Source organism: Chaetura pelagica, unplaced genomic scaffold, assembly GCF_000747805.2.
Source record: "Chaetura pelagica isolate M959 unplaced genomic scaffold, ChaPel_1.0 scaffold126, whole genome shotgun sequence".
NCBI lineage: Eukaryota > Metazoa > Chordata > Aves > Apodiformes > Apodidae > Chaetura > Chaetura pelagica.
In genome coordinates, this window is record NW_009953787.1 from 257,542 (window position 1) to 279,452 (window position 21,911).

Sequence of the window (21,911 nt, forward strand, 5' to 3'; positions counted from 1 at the left end):
AAGGCAGCCGCGAGCACAGCAGCCCCGGCACTTTTGGGGAAGCGCTCCCTCCCCGCCTGGCTGTGTTCCTTGCTGGTTGCCGGAGAGGTTGGGTAATTTCCTCTGGGAACTTTACCCAAAATACTCCTCTTGCGCAATTTCACAGGAAGATCAGACGGGCTGTTTCTGCTGTGCAGGCTTTCGCAGTCTTTTGTGTGCGCGGACCTGCTCGATGAGCGGCGCGGGTTCAGAAAGTGCTGTGAGGCAGGATCATGAATACGGTGGTTAATGCATCCCACCGGCGCTTCCCACGTATGTGGTCCTGTGATGCCGCATCCTGAGACGTGGCAGCCAGGCATGTGCTTTATCTGCTCTGGGGCTGTGCTCGCCCCAGGTCTTACCCAGGACATCTTGGGGGCTCGCAGGCAGTTCGCAGTTTTGCAGCCTGCTGGTGGTCTGAGTTTTGCATTGGCCACCTGTATCTCTGGCCTTGTTACAAAGCAGAGACGGGGGGAGGTAAATTTCGGCTTTTTTCCTCCCCTTACAAGGGTCTTGCCCAGCTTGCAGTTTGTAACTGCTGTTCCTTGAGTAGACCCTCCTAAGGTGTGGGTACAGTTCATTACCATGAACTCCTGGCATCCGAGTTGATCGTGACCTGGGCACCAGCTTGGGAATCATCTCCCTTTCCATCAGTGTGCCATGTTAGCATGGGCAACTTTATTACCAGAGATCACAGGGGAGGAAGAGACTTTCAAGAAGCTACCTGTGGTTTTCAATTTATGAAACCGACACAGAAATTCATGAGTTTCTCTGGGTGCCTGATGGTCAGCTGTTCATAGATCAATGCAGCTGAATAACAAGTGACTGGTTTGTTATTTTAGGAAGGTGGTTTTGAGGTCACTAACAGGAACTCTGCTGCGCTTTTGTGTTGTTTTTCATTCGTATCTTTCACTTTTTTTCCCCCTAGATCACTTTAAGTTGAAAGTGGCTGTGTAAGCCTGTCCTCACAGAGTGGATGTGGGAGCCCTTTATGAATATGGCTTTGCTTTAAACAGTCTCCACTTTACCCTGATCCTCTCAGGAGTGAGTCATGTGCTTTTGAAATGCCTGGAGTTTAAAGAAAATAACTCTTGGTGCCCACTATCGAAGTTAGTCACTGAAGGATCGATTGCAGTGTTTTAGTACCATCTTTATAACGTAGTTGGTGCAATTTGTGGAATCCACCAGAGGCCAAATGACACTATTGGAAGTGGTTATGGATTTTCAGAGAGCTAGAAGGCCGTGTAGACAGTAGCTCTTTACCATGCAGTACACAAATGGTTTCTAGTTGTTACCTTCAGTGTGATTGAGATGGTGCAGTCAGGTGCAGGCTGGCACCATTTGCAGCCAGCGTGTAGGTGAGAAACCTGATGGGTGTTTATTTTTTCCTGCTCTTTCCAGGTTTTGGTTGCAAACAGCATTTGTAAAACAATCCTGTTGTGCCTCAGATGCTGGTCAGAGCTGAGTCTGCCCTGATCAACATCTCATGTATCTCTAAGGCCAGTGTGGGGGATGGAGAGGTGTACACTCCACAGCCATTTCTGACTCCTAATTCTCCAACCCAGCATTAAAAAACCCCTCTTCCTTGCACATATGAAGCTCCTTTCAGCATGAACATAAGAAGAAGAAGCCAGGAAGACGTTCCTGTGATTCACACCTTCCCAAGGCTATGGAAAATACTGTGGTGGGAACAGGTAGCTCCAATTGCCCTCTTCCCTTAGTATAAACATAAATTTATTGAACTGCACCTCATCTTTTTTTTTTTTTTTTTTAAATCATTATTTTCCACCCGCTCTCCCCCGCCCCCCTGCCTTTGTTGGGAAGCATGTGATGAATCATGCAGGATATGTGTGACACAGCTGCTTGGGCTTTTTGAAAGGTCAGATAGCCAGGTATTCCTTTCAGAGGCCCAGAGCTTTATTTCTAGTGATTTTTAGAGTAGTGTACAATCCCTGCCGTCTGGCTCTGCAGCAAAGGCATTAGCTGAATGAAGTTTAATCTCTACAAAAAGCTGCTGAATTTAAAATGCTTTTATGGTTCACTTGGCTTTATTTATAATTTAGAAGCATAATTCAGGTCTGGGGAGATAATACCATAATTCAGCTTTGAATTAGAAGTCCTTAACAGCTACAAAATTTTCTAATACAAGGTAATACAAGTATGTTGGATTTATACTTCAGTTTAGAGCTGCTGCCAATGAGTATCTTAAATGGAGTATTAAGGAGGAGAGCCTGCTTGCTGCAAGGAAATTTCAGCCTCTGAGAAGCCCCAAAACAAGTATATCTAGATATATCCTGCAGCTGTCCATTACCCAAACTGTTACGTTTGAGCTGCACAAGAATATTGGGGTTTTTTGTGTTTTGTTTTTTTTTTTGAAGTTCCTCTATAGAAGTAGTATATATGTTGGCCTGTGTGCTTTCAAAATGGTCAAATGCTTTTCTTCTACCTTTTCCTTGAGGTATTTCTGCCTTGGTGATGGGGTAGTTACGTGCCTGCTGGTTTTAAGAGAGAATGCAGAAGGGGGCATGTTCTTCAGTAGTTAAGATTGTTCTCCAAATGAGCTCATCTTAAAGCAGCACTTCTCTCTCAATGCCAGAAGTCTGCAAAGCAGAATCTCATGGTCAGGCTTATCTGTATTTCAGGGACGTAATTTTCATGTCCTGCCTTATCGAGAGCAGGTGTTGCTTGTGAAAGTTATTTTAGAATACATCTGCCTCCTTAGCCATTTTTGGCCCTTGTTTAGATACCAGGTGTGGCTGGTAAGGGATGGCAGACTGAAGAGATTATTCTTACCCTCGACCCCCTGAGCGTCTCATGGCAAAGACAACTTTGAGAAACCAGAGTCCTGTCTAGAAACTGATACTTCCCACTGTTAGCAAGGCATGTTTAAAAAATTGAGAGCAGAGAGAAAGAAGGAGGTCCTTTGGCCAACCTGTGCCTGCAACGGGCAGCCGTTGCTCAGTTGGAGAGGGAAGGACCTGTGTCATGGGCTTTCTCTTTGATACACCACTTCTGAAGCCTGTGTAGTCAGTTCAAGCAGTCTCTGTAGGTGCTGAAGTAAATGATGGGAGTATTCTGATGCTTTGAGGTTTGTTGTGGGGAGATAGAGGTAGCGTGTCAGGTAGGTCATGATACTGAGTGCATGTATGACACAAGTTTTTAGAGCTTATGTGCTTCCTGAGAGGTCAGTGAATTCACAGTCTAGTTTGAGGGCGCTGTATACATGGGTATGGCATAGGCAGGGGTAGAGGATGCTTTAGCATTGGCAGAATCCTAGCAGGGCATAATTTGAGGCAGGAGAGTGAGAACCTATGAGATGCTGCAACACCACTTCTAAGAAGATTTCTGTTGGTGACTGTGCCAGAGGGGTTTGGTAGGTTTGGCATGCCTGGGGTCTGGTTCCTGTCACATTGCCCATCTGCAGTTGTGGGCTCTCGTCTCTGGGGGGGAGGGGGAGTTTCTGGCCCAGACGCTGTGGGCCTCTGAAACTGTGTGTTCACTTATCATACCAAGTGGTAGAGAAAGCATTTGCTTTACACATGGCATCTCCCCCTCTCCTTGTCTGAACTTTCTATTGTCTGCTTTGCTTTTTTGATTATTTTTTTGCACCTTTAAAATACAGGAGTGATCTCTGCTCCCTCCTGCCTCCTCCCTAACCCAGGTGCTACAGGTGTCACTTTGCTCATGGCTGCAGTGGGGTTTTGCTCTATCCCTCCACTGCCTTGTTTTGAAAAAGTAAAACAGAAACCCAAAGAAAAGAACATTGAGAGGTCTGGGGGAGGGGAAGCTAACACGTGGACCAGTTTGCTCAAAGTTAGGCTTTCTTGGCCTCAAAAGAGAGATTGAGAAACTGTGTTAAACTTTTCCAAAGAATATGTTTGGCAGGGAGCAGATGTGTGATCCTGGCAACACTGCCAGCAGTTCCACAGCTGCCCGTGTGGTCAGGAGCACGTCATACCTCTGAAGTGTAGGCTTTCTCAACAGCTTCTGTGGTGAGGACATCCCTAGGATCCTCTTATCTCGTCAAAGTGAAGGTCAAGGACTGTTTATTGTGCTTGCAAACTAACTTGGAAAGGTACCGTGCCTTCCTGAAGAGCAGCTGTTTAGGGACAGAGCACAACAGATGGGATGTGCAGGGGAGAAAAGGAAAGTTTTCCGTCTCGTGCATCTAGTGTTTTATAATGTGCTTGTTTCCGTGCCAGCGTGGATCTGAAGCAATAGTTAGTTTCTTTGGAAACAGGGCCAAATTTGTGTTTGGAAAGAGACGGACGCTTGCAGTTTCCCCAGCTGCACTTGGATGCAGAATTTGGTCAAGTTCTCAACTTTCATTCTCTGGTATGGAGCTCCTTAGCCTGACTCCACTCAACAGATGGAGCACATTTTTATTGTGTTGAGCCCCACACACACCCCCCAAAGTGCTGGGGTGCACGTTCCTCAGCAAGGAGGTGCTCTGTGTCTGGTGGCTTCATGAGCAAGCCCAAGGCATTGGGCTGTGGCACTCCACTGCTCACCTCCTCTCCAGCCAGCATCCAACAGCTACTGCTCCCCTCCCTCTCTCCTGCATACCATTTCCTGTGGAGCAGGTGGGATTTTGGTTTCTGATGTTTTGAGGACAGAGACAGCAGTCCACAGAAGTGCTGCAATTGGTGGAGCAAAAGGTCTGGGGTTTCCTGAGATGTGGATGGAGCAGTGTCAGTGTCCAGCTTGCCCCTGTCTCTCCAGGTTGGAGAAGGTCTCATTGCTTGTCCCGTTCCCATTGGGACAGTGTTTTTCTTTATACAAATCAGTGTCTAGAGCCTCTCCCTGGAAAGAGAGGCACTTGGTGAGCCAGGCATGGATTAGCACATCCAGATGGGCAAGCTGTGGCCACCCATGACACTGGGCACAGCAAAGAGCCTTTCCAGCTGCCTCCTGGCTGCAGCTGATCTGCAGGAGTTCGGGGCAGTCCCGAAGCCCCTGCAGATGTTTGTCTGAAAGAGGGCTGCTTTTGTCATCTCCCCTGCTGCCTGTCTCCTGGCTGGGATGTCACTGGGCTTGCTTTAAGCATACTTAACTTACAAACGTGTCTCACTGAAGCTGGGAACGGCTCTGTAAAGACTTTATGGGATGAGTTTCCACAAACCTGTGAGGCCAGGGGCAGCGAGGTTCTGGCAGCCATTTCCCCAGGCATGCAGTGCCCTGCTGCATTACTCACCTCCCACAGCATCCTGTGCTTTCAGGGGTGCACAAGCCCTGGCTGACTTCTGGCCAGACAGATGCGCCTCCCTCGCACCTGGCGCTGTCTGGGGAGCGCACCCCAGCCCTGCAGCAGTGCTGGGATCCAGGTGCAGTTGCCACCAGTGGGATGGGATGGATCAGGGAACTGAGGGCTGCCTTGTGATTTCGGGCCTCCCCTGCCACAGCCACTTCCCTGGGATGTCACGCAGCCTAGGAGAACTCCTGCCTGCCCATCCTGTCCTGTGGCAGGGGGGGGGTTCCTGGCAGGGGGCCACTCAGCCTTTTTTTGATCTGGGCCTCTCTGTTTGTTTGTTTTGAGTTTGCTGCTTGAGGGCCTGGAATTTAATTTTGCAGTGAGCAGGGCTAATCGCATGCAGATTGCCCAGCTCAAAGGGAGACGGTTCAAAGCGCTTCAGCGAGTGTGCGCTGGATTGGAGCCACTGATGAGGACCTCGCTTCTCTCCCAAAAGTGTCTTGCTGTGGAAACTACAATATTTTTATTTTTTCTTTTTAAAGGCGCCATCTACTAGCATGAGATCTTGTGTTGGAATAGGCAGCACTTGGGATTTGGATTAAGAAATGTTTGTCTCTGGCTGCAGACTCTCAGTTAATCATGCAGACCTGCCATCGTGGGTACCCAGTGCTGCCAACAAGGGATCCTCCTTTCTTTCAGCCTGTTTCGCTTTGGGGCCAGGGTTGCAGGTGGCAGGTGCTGTGTGAGCCTGCCCAAAACAGGGCATGTGCTCTGTCTCTGCTAGCAGACTCAAGCTTTGCATCAATGTAGCTGATGTCTGTAAGCAGAACTTTGCAACCGTAGACCAGCCAAAGAAAACATACCCTGGTCTTTCCAAAGGCTTGAGTTTTTTGTTGTTGTTGTTTTTTCCCTCTCTGGGATATTTCTAGCCAGACCCAAGGATGTTTAGTTTTTTAAACACTCACGGGGAAGCAGGCAGCGAGAGGAAACAGCTATCAGCTGGTTTACAAGGAGACAGAGATGGCCATTTGGTCAGTGGGTCACATGCAAGGACAGCATGTTGTTTAGGAGGATCCAACTGGGAAGGGGGCAGTGGGGCTGTCCCCTTCCCAGTCCTGTTCCCCTCCCAGCCACCACTGGGCTGAGCCCCAATTTGAGCCGGGCTTGTGCTGCCTGTATTGATGCTGGCGCAGCTCTGAAGTTGAGCTGCTTTAAATAGGAAACACATGCTTTGCTGAGCTGCAGGGTGCAGCTACCTGTCTGCTCTGGAGCTGCCACGTAGCTCTCCGGGCTGGAGCAACCCCTGTCCCACAGCCTGGGATGGGGCAACTTGCCCCTGCATTTTCTGGGGTGGAGCTGGTTTTGCTTTCCCAGCCAAGGCAGACTTGGTGCAGTGAACAGGCCCTTCCCTTTTCTGCTGGGCCCCTGCAATGAGCGATATCTGTTGTGCTTGGGTTTTTTGTTGGATTGGGGGTTTTTTGGCCTCTTTTTTTTTTTTTTTTTTTTTTTTTTTTTTTTTTTTTTTGTTTTTTTGTTCTTTTTTTTTGCGAGTTCTGCTTCTCTTTTCCAGCTTTCCTTTCCTTTTGCATGGTTTGTCTGAGCATAGCAGTGCGGGTGTGCACGTGGCTCAGTGGCTGGAGAGCAGTGCCCGGCTCTCAGCCAGGGTCATGGAAACATTCTGTTCTGCTCTATTTGGGAAGAGATTTTTTCCAACTTTGGTGCTACACATTTTTTCTTTCCTTCTGACTAAATCAAATATCTGAGGTTTGCACCTGGCTTAAGGCATGCAGGTGAATTTCATCATTTTTCCCAGTGAAGCACTGCGGAGTGAATCCAATCTACTGGATCAGCTCTCCAAAACTGCCCATGAGCTCAGCTGCCCTCCTTCCCATCACCTTCTGCTGGGGCTGCACCTCCCTCCTGGAGAAGGGGTTCCCCCCATACCCCATCCCACCTGAATCCCCTGGGATGCTCTCCATGGCTGCTGCCTATGTTGCATCACCTGCCAGAGTGTGGCACCATCCCATTTGCAGCCCCCGTGGGCATGCAAGAGCACAAGTCTGGCCCTGCAGCACATTGCTGCTTGAGTTTTTCCCAACACTTCTCGTATCTGTGGTCCAGAGAGGCTGGAGCAGCCTCTAGATTGATCATAGCATCACACCAAGTCGATTTTGGTTGGGTTTTTTGTGCAACAGTTTTCTTTTTCGGGTCAGCAGGATGAGCACCAGGGTGTACCTCTGCTGTCAAGAGGTTTACCTGTTGTAGAAGGCACGACTATTGGGAAGTAGGGGACAAGAAGATCACCAGGGTGTGAGAAGATCAGTGGGGCTGTGGGCCAGGGTCATCAAGTTTGAGTGCTGTGCTGCCTCGGGCTTTTTGCAAGCCTAACCTTTTGCTTCATTCGAGAAGGCGCTTCCTGTTTATGTGCCCTGTGACAGCTCCCCTGTATCCTTCCCTTTCAGCAGAAACGCTTCTGAGCGGGCTGGCTTTCTATGTGAGTGGGGGTCTCACTCTTGCCCTAGCACTGCCAGCTAAAAGCATCCTTTTGCAATCTCTGAAGTGTTTGGATGTGATGCTATGCTTTTGTATCTTTTGCAAGCTTCCAGCAGTTGCTTATTCATGTTTTCAAGGTTTTCTCTTGCTAAAAATGCATGGTGGAGGCTCGTGAAGCCTCTCTGTTAGAGCTTTGTAACTCTGAAAACAAAAGGTGTCTGCCTACAAATCCTAGGCTTTATGGGTGACTGGAGCTGCAAGTCCACATGGCTCTGTCATGCTTGTCTGTTTTTAGCAGGAGCTCAGTATACAGTGGCTCTTATGTCAGGCAGTCACCTTGAACAAAAGCAGAAAAGACTGAGATGGAGTGAATCGGACTGGAAAGTTTATCTAGTAAACATGGATTGGGATACAGTTCTGGCTGGTGGGACAGCACTTAGAGCGAACTTCCCACTCTTTCTTGGCATGGTCAGATTGTGTCCTGAATCAGCATCTTTGGGAAACAACAGCCTCGGGGCTGCTTGCTATCCAGGTAGTCAAATTTCTGTCAAAGTGATTTAAAATAAGCCACTGGAACTGTGACTCTGGCCACGGATTGGAAAACCTGCGTTTGTGGATTTGGCTTGAGCCTCATCCCGCTTGGGAAGCAAACGGAAGGCATCCATTTGCAGCTGGTAGTGTGTTGCTGTTGCGTTTGTCAGCCGTGTGGCTTTACAAAGTTTAGATTGTTTTAGCCATTCTGTATTTGAAAACAGCCTGTTCAGGTTTTTTAAGTTTTCTTGTTCTTCCTGATGCCAGTGAGTGCATTAAGCAGGTGATTTGGGTCAAGCCTGTCTCAGAAGCGGCTGCCTTGCTGTGTATACATGGTGCCTGTTCCTCAGGTCTCCTCACTGACCAGCATATTGGCTGCATCCTTCAGGACAGTATTTACAGGAAGGCGTTCTGCCTCTAAAACTGGTTTAATTCACTGGAGGGTTGGAAAAATGCAGAAAATTTTTCACCAGTGTTCTTCAAGACTCTGGAACTGTTAAATCTCTGTCCTCTGCAGCTATTTTTTACCATTAACATCTTTTCCTCTTCCATGATTTCCTTGCTGCCTCCTGAAGGCACACAAGAGCAAAAACTGGTGAGATAAGAGGTCTGTGTTTGGCCTGGGGGGCTGGTGGGTGCCTGATTACAGAAAGCCCTACCTGCAGTGACTAGAAGCCTGTGGCTAAAAGGGGCAGCAGGAGCTCACAAGCCAGCAGCGGGAGGTTTCCCCTGTAAATTCGCCTAAATGGCAAACTTTTGTTTCCTCCCCGCTTAAAGCTGCACGGGCGATTGCGAGACATTAAAAGAGCTTTTGTTCATTAAACCAGTAAGTATCTGTGGGGCTGATGGGGCTTGCAGTTGTTTCTTGGGAGCAGGGGAGCATATCCCGCCCTGCAGGAAGAGGGCTGCTCTGTGGGCTGGCAGCCGGGTGCCTTGGAGGGGGCCGGGCTGGCAGGGCCCCACGGCGGGATGTGCTGCTTCTGCCTCGCTGCTTCCTGCGGCGTCCTGGTGGGTTGGTCTCACTGCTGGCAGTGGGTGTGAGCAAGGCAGGAAAAAGACATCCCTGCGTACAGATTCCCAATATAATCCCACTCGCTGGCCAGGACCAGTTAGGTAAACCATGCCCAGGGCAATGCCTTTTGCTGTTTTAAATGCACAGAAGTGCAGGGTGGTCCTAAGTGTGAGTGCTGGTCTCCTAACGGAGGTAATGCTGGATGGCAGAGGGATTGGCAAGGGGAAGCAGTCATGGAGGTGGGTCAAGGCCAGAGGCCATTCTGGGCGAGCGCTCATCACCACTGGAGGAAACTATGTGCTCTCTCCCCTTTCTGCCCCTGCTGGCCTTGCTGCTCCTGTGCCTGTCCCACCAGCATGGGGCTGGCTGTGCCTGGCCCAGTCCTGCCACTGCTGAGCCCTGGTCCCAGCCATGTGGCTCTGTGTTCCTTCCTGCCTCAATTCCTCCCATTCTTGCCTCTTCCTCCTGCTGCAAAGCACCTTTCCCAGCTCTGCCTGCAGCTGCTTTTCATCCAGGGAGACTTTGGCTCCTGCTGTGGAGGCATCTGCAGGACCTGGCTTGTGCCATGGGGCAACATGGAAGGCATGTTGTGGCTGCAGCTGGGAACTTCGTGTGTGCTGAGAGCATGGGAAGACTGATCGCAGTGCCTGCGGTCTGAGAAATTGCTGCCTTCTTGTGTGAGAGGGAAATGTGCAAACGTGCCCATTTAACCTGTGCAAAATGCAGAGATCAGGAGATCCCTTTGCATCCTGCCTGTCCTGCTGGTTTCTGGAAGTTCCTCCCTTGGCTATGTAGGTAGTGAATCGGGCAGACAAGGTTCCTTGCTGCCTTCGGGGGTGCACGGAGCACCTCTGCCTGTGTGGCCTGGTCTCCTTGCCACCTCCAACCTGAGCAAGCATCAGTTTGTGGAACAGCATGATTGAACTGAAGTAGCTTCTTCTACAGAAATAGCCAGGGAATGAGCCCTGAGCCTGCAACACTGTTTCTACTTTTTTAAATAGTCACATAGTGGCGGATGCACAAGGTTAATTGTGACTGTCGCTGCCTTTTATAGCTCTAAAAATCACCTGTGCCCCCTTCCCCTGGGGCTCCAGAACTCCATCACTGGCATGGGGACACAGGAGTGTGCATGCCTTTGGAGGGGCCTGGGGATCTCTCCAGGACACACAAAAAGGCAACAGTAGCTCTAATATGTGTGTGAGCATGGGGAAGCACATCTGTGCATGTGTTCACAAGCAGATACAGTAGCCGACTCTTTAAAAAGCAGTGATCCCCGACCTAGTGCTTATACTGAATGGGGTCCTCAGCAATCCCACCTGCTGCAGAGGTTTTACTGGCAGCTGAACATGCACACAAAGGCCAGTTTATTAGCTTGACATTACTGGGAGCAGGATGTAGCAGCAGGAGGGGCAGGTCCTTCTGTGAGCAGCTACCGCACGCTTTAGGTTTTTGCAGGAAGTCTGTTCCTCAGGGATGGAGCAGCTGGAAACAAATGCTGCAGAAGGGCTCAGCCTGGCTGTTAAGAGAGGGCATCCACGAAGGCTGGGGTCAGGGATGCTGTGTTTAGCCCTGCACCCACATACAGATGTTGGGAGGGGCTCCCTGAGAGCCAGCAGAGCAGAGCAGCCCCAGGAAGCAGAGGGCACTGGTGCAGATACGTGAGCCCAGGTCTTTCAGAGCAGGTCTCATCAACAGTGTAAGTGCCCAGAACTGTTACTGCTATCTCTCCCTGTGCTTGGCCTTGAGCAATTCAAAGGCTGCTGTCCTCTCTGTAGTGCCAGCAGGGCTTCTCAGTTTTACACCAGTTTTGGCACGGATATTTTGGCGGTTTCAAAACCTGCTGCTGTTGAAACCGTGTGCAGGAATTGCCAACTTGCATGCAAATCTGGATATGTTTTTTTAGCAGTTCTAGTACAGGACTTCTAATAAAAAACGGGCATGTGTAAAGAACACTGAAAGTATCTGTAAGAAAAGAAAAAAGAAAAACAAGAAAGGAGGTTTTGTTCACTTTGCATGTGGCTAGCCTTGGCATAAGTAATTACGTTGGTAGGAGAGCAGGACTATTTTTGAAGTGCTTGACTCTCACGCTGTGCAAGGTGGGTGAGAGTACAGAAGGCAAGACTCTTCTCCAGGCTGGTTTTGTGGTGCACGTGCCACTGGGAGCGTAGCTGTTGGTTTGCCATGCAGATGGGAGGATTGTCAAACCTGGTTTAGCATCAGCGACTTGTTTGAGGTCAGATACCAAGAGGCTGCTGTGTTTGCAGTGAAAGGTGGTGTGTGGTTGCTCTGGGGACAGCTGGTCCAAGCTTCAACATCTCCGTGTGCCCCTGGGATTTATTTATTTTTAATCCAAACCTCTGTTTTCAAAACAAAACCAAACCCAAACGTGTAAAGGATGTGTGCTCAGAGGAATAGTTTGTGTGTGTGCTAACTCACTTCGTGCTGTGCCTCTCTTGCAGTTGGTGCACTACGTGTGGATTTTTCCCAGCCTGTGAACCTGGACGAAGTGGCAAGAATAAACCCAGAGGTCAAAGCAGGAGGTCGTTCTGCTCCAAAGGACTGTATAGCACTTCAGAAAGTAGCAGTAATCATACCATTCAGGAACAGAGAGGAGCACCTGAAGTACTGGCTCTATTACCTGCACCCTATTCTCCAAAGGCAGCAACTAGATTATGGAGTATATGTTATCAACCAGGTAAGATGCAGGGTTTTACAACACTCTCATAACAGTGCCCATGATCCCTGAAACCGAGGAGGGGTTGTTCTATCCTGAAGGGCAATGGGCTAGCAAGCAGGGATTAGGTTACTTTAAAGAAAAAAAAAAAGAAAAGGTGTAGCAACCCCCCAAAAGAAAAAGTGAAAATGAACATGAACAATTTTGCCACTGTGGTTTTTATGGAAAGCCTGGGGTCCCCTCTTCCAGTCAGGCGTGATTCCTTCTAAAGGGCTGTTGCTTAAAGAAGCCACCTGGCAAACAGGGAAAAAATCCAATCTAATTCCTCTTTCCAACTGTCCCTTTTTACCAACTGCTGCAGGAGTTGCACAGAGAGATCTTTAAAGTGACAAGGTAGCTTTAATGAGTAATCTGGCATTGGGTGTACCACAAGGCTGTAGGATTTCACTTTCTTGAGCAACTTCTGTTCATGTTACTAATAGAGCACAGAATGTAAGGATGGAAAAAGCAAAGCCGTGGCTGTGGAGCAGACAAGTGATTGACTTCAGGTGGATAGAATAGAAAAGAAACAAGTAGTGACAAAGGTTTTCTTGTATTTTTTTCTTGATATCTGACGGCCTTAGACCTGTCTTTAAAAAAAAAAAAAAAAGGGGGAGGGAAGGAACACATCTTTATGGTCTTAATTTATACCATAATGGTGGTTAAATAAGTGGATGCTGGTCACACTTGGGAAAGTTTAAAATGTGTAGGCATTTGTATGGGTTGCAGTGTGAAAGGGCAGGTGCAGTTCTGAGAGACCCAGCAGAGACCACTGGCGGGACAATCTCACAGTGCAGTGTCTCTCTTGGGTATGCGTTTCTGTCGGGTTTTCTCAGCTCTGTAAGAACAGAGATGAAATAACTTGCTGCTTTATGTGTAGCCCTCTAAATTTGCGGTTCTGCTGATGTGTATCAAACACTGCGAATGTTTAAAATGGTTGCCCAAGCAGTACATTTCCTCACAGAATTGAAAGTCAGGGGAAACAGTTTTCTAGAGCGAAAAGCAATGCATTGTTAATACTATTTCCTTATTTTGCTTGTTTCCGGGGTGCCAGAAATCTGTGTAAAAGTGATTTGTGGGGAATTAGCAGCAGCTCCCAAGCACAGCAGCCGAGATGCTCCAGGTTCTGTGGCCTTGTAGCCTGGTGGCCAAGTTGCTCAGGGCTGAAGGTGCTCCTGCAGCACGTGAACTGGGATGTTGTGCCCCAAAGTTAAGCCCTGTGAGGAGACCCTTCCTGTGTGATGCAGAGAGCAGCTGACGCCGCTGTGGCCCAGCAGCACAGGGGCAACCCAAGCCCTTGTCTGTGCAAGTCACTGGTGGTGCTGTGAGGTTCCTTGGGCCACAGTGTCTGCTGGGTGAGTGGGGCTGCAGAGCTGCCTCCCTTTCCCGGGGTGCGGGGCAGTTCCCAGCAGGATCCTGCGGGGGATCCCCGGTGCCCTGGAGCTGCTCCAGCACCCATAAAGGCAGGCAGCGTCTGAAGTCCAGCGGGAGTTCCCTCTGCTGCCGTGATTGTGCCTGCTAGCTTGCATTGCCTTGCCTTGCTGGCTCCTCCTCTTCTCTGCTCCTGTCCTCCAGTGGGGCTGGGGGGCTCTCTGTGTCCTCCAAAGCTAACCCTCACAAAAATTACTGAATCAAGTGTTGTTTTCAGACACATCCCTTGAGCGAAGTTGGGGTGGGAGTGACATGCAGTACACAGGTTATGTATATCCTGGGCACATCCATCAGTCAGATGTAGTTAAGCAAGTAAGACGATGTGACTTGTAAAATAGGTATGTTCCTTCTGCATGCCTTTAACATGCCTGTAAGCTGTGTCTGGAAAAGAGAGGTCAGTGGTAGTAAACCCACTGGATGCATCTCACAAGGGTGAGTGGGAACACTGAATAAAGAGAGTTGCAGAAAATTATTCATTCTGCCAGAAGTACAGTAGGAAAACAGTCTTATTTCTCTGCTGTCTTGACAATTGCTCTTCTCTTTTTCTTGTCTGTCCTTCCCTTTGCATCTGCCCTCCTTTTTTTTTTTTTTTAATTTTATTTTTCCTTCTAGTGGGGAAATATTACCTTTACTTGTTAATCCTGTCTGTAGCAAAACAATCACTGAAGCAAGGAGAATTACTGTGTGATCTGGTTCTTACACACGCTGCCTACGTTCTCTTCTGTGCTCTGCATCTCATAGAAAGAAAGAGGAGCGCTGAGCCCTGCTACTGCTGCACTGGTAATGTCAAACTTCTTCATTTCAGAGCAATGCATTTCCATCATGAGTCCACTGTGTCTCCACCATGCTGTTCTTGGGTGCCTGAATGCCTCAGAGTAGGAACTGGCTGAAGTCAACGGGATGGTATTTGGAAAATGTCTAGGGTGTAACAGGAGCCAGTGGAAAACAGATACTATGCTTCGCTCTCTGCACCCCACCCCCAGCAAAATCTAAAACCTGCAGGAGAAGTAGGATCTTCCAGATAAATCTGGACTGAGGATGTGTGGCTGGGTGTGCTTTTTGTAGCACCGACCTGATGCCTTGCAAACTTGGCCTCATCACCTGAGAAGGCAGCAGGGACTCCCTCAGCAGGCATCTCCCTCAGTCCTGGGTGCTCAGATGTAGATATGAGTTTTGTTGCTCCAGTCCAGCTATGCAGCCAGACTGAAGTTTGGAAAAGAAAGAGAAGGAGAAAATTCCCTGAAAACCGTGCAGTTTTTCAACAGTTTTCCACTGGCCTCTGGCATTACGTGCAGTGTCCTCAGTAGCAATTTTCCAGAGCGTATGCGCCTGTGAGTGTGGATGGTTGAGGCATTGCACTTATTCATGTTGCTTTGCAGGGGGAATCAGGGGTATCAGGAGCCCCAGAGGTATGTGGGCAAAGGAAGGAATTGTGTCTGGCTCCTGGGTGCCCTCCCTGCAGCGGGGGAGGCGAGTTTCCCCTATGGCCACTCTCTCCAGCTGCCACATACAATGATGCTGAGGCCTCAAAACACCCTCTGGCAGAGAAACAGCAAAGTGTCTCCTGGTGTCTCTCTATGGCCTGGAAATCTGTGTCTAGCTTCTCGAGTCCACTGCAGTGTGGACTTTGGTATGGACATTGTGTATGTGGTTCAGTCTGTCTTGGACAAACCCCACCTTGGCCAGCAACCTCCCGTTGGAGGTGATGGCTCTTTCCTAGCTGCCCAGATACATGTATCCTCACCACTAAGTCCCTGACACCTGGTGAATTTAGGATGCAGGAGAGGGAGCAGCCACAGGTCGTGTGCACTGCTGTGCTGACAGCAGGAGGAATCACAGAGCTGCCTCCTACATGGAAGTGGAAGGTAGGACAAAATTGGGACAGATGGCTTCTTGCTGGTTTGCAGGCCTCTGAGCTTGAGTGATGGTTCCAAAAACCTCAGTTTTATCTGTCTGGCACTAAAAAGATGTACTGTCCTTGTTAGGTCTTGCTGAGCAAATGAGATTCAGTGATGGTAAGGGTTGGAAAGGAAAGAGCCTGGATGTTCTTTTGATCAGGCTGCTTATCTCCAGGTGTGATAAAGAATAAGACCCTGCAGGATTGAGGCAGTAGGTTGTTCCTCTTCAGCCAGCTAGAAACAGGTGCTGATCAACCAGTCAAACATGGGTTAAGTTTCAAGACAAGAGAACATAGGGAAAAAAATTTATGAAAAGAAATCACACAAACATGCTTAGTCTACGTTTTTTCTGGTTGAAAGCCTAGGAAATAAGTGTCGAGGCTATGTCTAGAACTTGCCCTCATTGTCAAAGCAGCAGTCTCTTGTGCAGTGCCTAGCTCTTCAGGATGATCCATTTTCTTGTGGCAAATAACAGGGTGCCTCCATGGGACAAGGAGCTGCCAAGCAGAGGCATGGGCTTGAAGTTTCTTCAGCTCTGCTTTATCTGCTCTGTTAGGGGTCAGCTGTGGTGCTGTGCCCTGCACTGATCTGGAAGGAACAGCAGCATAGAAAAAAGGTTTCCCAAATCAGCTGCTTTTTTCCTTTTCTTTCAAAAAGTTGGGAATCAGTCAAAGATAGGAGCCAGCAACAAGTCCCTGAGTTTTGAAGGATCTGAATCTCAGATACTACAAGCATGCCAGTGCTCAGGTACAGAAACAGAACTTTCTGCAAAAAGCAAAACCTCTTGTCAGTCTTTTTTTGCTCTGGTACAAGCAGTAAAGCTCTGCTTACCTCCCGGGACAGAAAACCAGCCTCCTGCCCTCAAAGGAGGTGCAGCTGATAACATCATTGCAAGGTTTGCTGCCTGAGCTGCTTGCTCACTGTAACGTTACTAGAAAATGGCTTGGAGAGGGGTTTTTATTTTCTTTTTTTGGTTGTGGTTTTCCTGCCTCAAGCCTTTTTGGATCCTACAGTGTTGCCTGTGCAAAGGGTTTGCCATGTTCCTGGTCCTTCTTCCCGTCCTGGGCTCTGCCAGGGTCTGCTGGGTGAGGGGTCTTGCATGCTCTTGGTCTGGTCACTGGGCTTTGGTGGTTTTTTTTAGGAGAGGCTTAAAAATGCAGCTCCTTGTGTCATTGTTAATCTCCAAGTCACCTAGAGGAGCTGGAGGCTACCTGAAGGCATGGGTTAATTACAGCTGAGCCTCTGCGGGTAACAATAGGTACAGTGCCCTTTGCCTTGAAATTTGGTTATGAAAAGAGCAGCTGAAGAGTGTGAAATGAGGACACTCTCCTAAACTAGACCCAGCAGGTGCTTTGAGGTGTGAGCACATAGCACTTTGCATCAGCACCAGGAAAAGTCCCCCTTGGGACTTCATAGCAGGCGCAGGTTTGGTGCTGTGGGACCTGACAAAAACTCAGCAGCTGGGGGGTGGAGGGGAAGAAAACCATCTGATCCCTCAGCCACTCCCCTCTCCCCAGCCTCTTTGTTCAACTTGCCTTCATTTTCTGCACTCAAGTTTCCACTGCCATTGCTTAATTATCACCTCCCCACCACCTTAGTTATTGCGTGAACCCTTTTGTTTCGGGTGAGGATGCTGAGAATCTGCTCAGATCCTCCTCCACAAATGCTCACTCCTCCCTGTGAAGCAATTTACGCCCCGGGCAAGTGATGAATGCTTTTGAAAACCTTGCTTTGACACTTGCATATTAAAACCTTCATTTGAAAGATATTTGTGGCGGTTTCAAGAATAGCTGCAGATCCATTAACCAGTCTGGATTAAACAGTTTCCAAACTGATTGTTCATTAACAGAGAATAGTCATTTGAGAGAAGGTGATTTATTTATTTTTTTTAAGTTGCTCTTCTTTGGGCACAATATTTTATCTATTCTTAATGTTTTTATGGATCCTTGATGTCCCTACTGTGTGTGGTTACTGCAGGGAGAGGGGGATGACTTCTACAGCATTGCTCCGAGGGTGGAGAGGGGCAAAGGTGGAATGTGGTAGAAGAGAAAGGCAGTCTTGGTTTCAAGGTTAGGAAAAATCTTCAGCCTCCTTCAGTGCTGCCCTAGGGGGTTGCCTTCCACCTGCCCTGTTCCCCAGCACAGGATTTGGGTTTGAAGCTGCTACTGCAAAATTGTGTTCTGGATTGGAAATCCTTACTCTCAAACCACTGATATTCTTGGATTTGTGGGTACAAGCCTGTTGTATTTTGAAAGTACTCGAGCAATTTGCAAGCCTGTACTTGTGCTCAAAGCCATGTGTGCTTTTGAAATATTTCTGCCTGAGAGAGGCTAAACTTACTTCTCCTCGGGCACCTTGTGGCTTGGGGAGGAGAGTGGAGTTTCCTGCCCCACTCTCAGCAGCTCCCTTCATTAACTGTGCCTGGGATAAACATGCCCTGCTGCTGTGTCAGCTCTTTTCAGGTCCTTCCCATCATGGTGACAGCTCTCCTGGTGGTGTTTTCCGGCGAGGCCCTGCAGGGTGGGCCAGGCCCTGCTCCAGCTGCTGGAGGAGCAGCAAGAAGGGGCTGGCACAGCAGCCGCAGCCCTTGCAGGAAGCAGCTCCCACCAGCCGCTGCTCCCCAGGCCGTGTCACAGCCACGTGCAGAACCAGCAGCACAATGTCCAGGGCCTTCCGGCCTGCATGACTGCCCAGAGCTTGGAGTGGGAGCAGGAGTGAGTGGCAGGCCTTAGCTCCTGGTGCCACCTTGAGCTTTACAAATGGACTCTGGTGTGTCCTCACACGTGCTGCTGAGTGGAGACCGTGCCATGGTCCCACAGCTGGCTCGTGGCAAAGCATAGGAAGAGGGTACAGAAAAGTTTTGGTCTGAGGTCCTTGTCCTGGCTGTAAGATAAAGGTTCTGAGGCTTCTCTGTGTCCTTCCTGCCAGAGTAGCTTGTGTCTCTTTGCTTTCTCCACTGCTCCAGAAAACCCCATCTGCTGGCCCTGGTGATCTGTAAACTTTGCCAGAAAATTTGGTCCTGAAACGTCGGTGTATGGGGTGGGATGAGGGGACTGGTTGACATCACACCTGCCTTCTTGGAGCTGAGGCACGTCCAGCCTTTCCTCAGCCATTTTGGCTGCCCCATGATTTGCAGCTGGCTTGGGTGCCATGGTCCTGCAGGCAGTGTTTGGGGAGGGGGCTGCTGCAGTGTCCCGTGGGCGCTGCGGGCGCAGTGCTCGGGCTTGAGCTCGGTCCATCACAGGCACACCAGCCCTGTGCGGGGACAGCAGCGTCCAGCGACAGGTAAGAAACTGCTGGTGTCAACTGTTAAATTTAAGTCACTTACCTGGGGTTTGTTTTGTTTGTTTCTTTTCAAATCAGGATGGAGAAGAAGAATTTAACCGAGCTAAACTGCTGAATATAGGATTCGCAGAGGCTTTGAAAGAGTATGACTATGATTGCTTTGTGTTTAGTGACGTAGACCTCATTCCAATGGATGACAGGAACACCTACAAATGTTACAGCCAGCCACGGCACCTCTCTGTATCCATGGATAAATTCGGATTTCGGTGAGACAAGTTTTGAGGGGGCATTTTGTTCCTAATGTTGCCATTAGCCTAGCAGGCCAGGCACAGCATTACACATCCCCACCCACCATTGAAAGCATGGGAAAATATCTCTGGGAAAAGCCTGTCTTGGCATGTGCATCCCTGCAGGGAGCGGGTGGCTGCAAGCAGGATGGGCTGGAGAGGAGGAAGGGGGAGAAATGCAGCTGAGCAGTTTATTAAAATTCACAGCTTCTGGAAAGTGAAGCGCAGGGCGAGGAAGAACCAAGAGCCCGTCATTCTGCAGATGCCCACGTATCTCTTCTTGTGTTTCATGCTGGAAGACAGATAGTGTTTCCACCCAGCCTGAAAAGTGAGACACTCTTGCACAGTGAGAATTTTATGCAGCTTTAAGAAGACTGCATCAGATGCTATTTTAAGAGCAAAAGAAATATTTTTGGCTGTTCAATTTTGGGCTGTTGAGGAACCTGCCCTGGTATCTGAAAGCAACAAGAAACAAAATGCCTTTCAGCAGACATTTGGGCTCAGCAGGCTGCTGCAAACAAAAATGAGTCTTGCTTCCTTCTTCTTTTTTTTTTTTTCCCTACCCCAAATCCTCAAGTGGGATTTTAAAAGTTCATCTATCAAGTGAAAACTGGTTGTGACCCTGTGGTGGCCAGTAGTGCTCAAGATACAGCAGAGGTGCTGGTGGCAGGACCCTGCATGGTTCCAGTCCAGATCCAGACCCTGTTTGGAAGAGAACCTGCAGCAGCTGCAGATTTTCTTGCCATGAGGTGAAATTTAGAGTAGAAATGGAGGCCCCAGGAGTTTCTTCTTATGGAAGCAGAGGCAAGGTTTGTGATAGATCCTGGTAATCCCTGCATGAGCCCTTTCCTGGTACTGTGGGTCTGAATTTCACCTGTCTCCCATCCCCTGGTGACTTGTGCCCTGTTTAGTGCTGGAGCTGGTCGTCTTTGTGCATGCAAGGTCATGGTGCCAGCTCAGTTTCAGGCTGTCACCTTTCCTTTGGGGCAGTGGAGAGTTAAGAGGCGAGCAGTGGAGCTGCAGGGAGAGAAGGCTAGAAGGCTCTGTGGCACCTCCAGCACCTCACTGTGTTCTTGCTGCTCCCAGGGCATGCATATCACCCATCTGTCCTTTGGCAAGTTGATGTGCAGCTCACCCTCCTGTCTCCTAATGTTAGTGAAAGGCTGCAGCTATTACCAGTTGCAAAATACTTCCCAGCTGTATTTGGGACTGAGCCCACCAGCTCCCACTGCCTTGCACAAGTCCAGGGCACCAAAACTTGTGCTGTAGGAAGGTACCTTGTGACAGGTGCTGACTTGCTGTGGGCTGGGATGCAGGGCAGCACCAGCCCCTCTTCAGGTAGCCAGGTTGCTCCTCAGCTAGTACCTCTCCTCCTCTAATGGCCTTTTCTCCCTGTGTCCAGGTTGCCTTACAATCAGTATTTTGGAGGTGTGTCTGCCTTGAGCAAAGAGCAGTTCACAAAGATCAACGGTTTCCCAAACAATTACTGGGGCTGGGGTGGCGAAGATGATGACATTTACAACAGGTAAATAAATAACCTCCCTTGCCACCCAAAGTGCTTCCAGTGTGGGGAGGAGCAGAGACCTGCTGCTCTCACCTGGGTGTTAGAGGGTGCAGGGTGTCTTTCCACCTGCTGGAGCCTTTCCTCGAGGAATGGAGGAGGTGCATGGGCAGCTTTCAGGCTCAGTGAAAGCAGGTTCCTGCTGGGTGCTGGCACCCCATTTCACAGCTCCCACGGAGTGCTGGGGGGCGGGTCTGGCAGGAAAAATCCCACCCCTGTCCCACACACACGTTGCTTGTTTGCTGCACAGCCCTGCAAGCTCCGAGGCTGGTGTATGAGTTGGAGCAGCACACTTCTGGGTCTTCCAGCACTGGCCAAAGGAAGGGAGTCTGGGGCACACAAAGGGGTGGAAAAAGAGTTTGACCAACATAGCCCTAGGCTTGTCTGGGTCTGCAGCCTGGTAGCAGATCCCTTTGTTCCCAGGAGAACTTAATTTGCCAGGCTGTAGTGGCTGGGGGGGGGGGGCAAAGCTCAGACCTGCAGGAGAGGAGGACAGTGTTTGCACAGGGTGGGCTGGGAAGGACCACCCCTGCCTGAAAACTGGGGCACAGGGTGGGTGTGGGGTTGTGCTACATTATGGCTTCATGCCCCCAGGGCAGTTGCTGTGAGAAATCATACCGAGGACATCAGATTTGGGAAACCCTCTTGATGCTTTTCGATGGGAAAACCACTCTGCATGGTTTCTTCTCCGGGCTTTTCGAGCTCTCTGGGCTTCAGGAGGGGTCTTCCTAAAATAGCTTGTGCCTTACTGAGGTTTAGCACTTTTTTTTTTTTTAATAAAACCAAGCAAGGGACAGGATTCCAGTGGAGGGCATTCACAACAAGGTGATAGTCCTCTTTTTTTGGGGGCAGTCAGGTTTTGAGAAGCAGAAGATGTTATCTAAAAATGGAAAGGGGGACACAAAGAGGAAGAAACCAAGTAATTTTTTCAGCATTGGTGTCCATGAACTGCCAAGTGCCTTGCAGAGAGCTTGCAAACCAAGACAGGCTGGCCATTGCCCTGCAGGTCCCAGGTGGGACCAAGCATGTTCCCCCATGGCCCTTCACTACCATTCCCTTCAGTTCCTACCAGCACTTGCAGCTTTCACATCCCCCCCAAAAGTAATGCTCTTCTGGCTGCTTTTCAGGTGGGTTAAAAAACTAATGACTCCCATTCAAATTCCAGTCTACAGCCTGGGGCAAGGTTAATGCAGACATTGGGTGTGTTGTGCAGGTGAGGGTGGGGTGAATTTGCAGATCCTTGGTGTTGGCACGGGGACTCCCCTTCTTTTCCCTGTGCTGACATGCTAGTGTGGAAGGGGGTTTGCTTTTTCCACTGTTTCTGTTTCAGCAAGCCTGCAAAAACGCACGAGAGATTAAAAAAAAGGCAATCCCCCCCAGACCAGTCCTAATTTGTGGAAGGTGTGGTAGAGTATCCCACATCCGCCACCACTCACAGCTGTGCAATGTACTCGGTTTTTACAGGCTGGGGTTTTAAAGGACGGGGGGATT

The 21,911-nt window shown here is 49.3% G+C and overlaps 1 protein-coding gene across 1 annotated transcript in view; it reads left to right on the forward strand.

Annotated features, from left to right (window-relative positions):
* The first annotated feature begins 10,203 nt into the window (after nucleotides 1–10,203).
* The window catches only part of B4GALT1 (UDP-Gal:betaGlcNAc beta 1,4- galactosyltransferase, polypeptide 1), a 12,505-nt gene continuing 797 nt past the window's right edge, over nucleotides 10,204–21,911 (forward strand). The window contains exons 1-4 of the mRNA XM_010001018.1: nucleotides 10,204–10,229; nucleotides 11,703–11,940; nucleotides 18,651–18,838; nucleotides 20,262–20,384. Coding sequence (XP_009999320.1) covers nucleotides 10,204–10,229; nucleotides 11,703–11,940; nucleotides 18,651–18,838; nucleotides 20,262–20,384 — 575 coding nt within the window. The remainder of the gene's footprint in view (nucleotides 10,230–11,702; nucleotides 11,941–18,650; nucleotides 18,839–20,261; nucleotides 20,385–21,911) is intronic.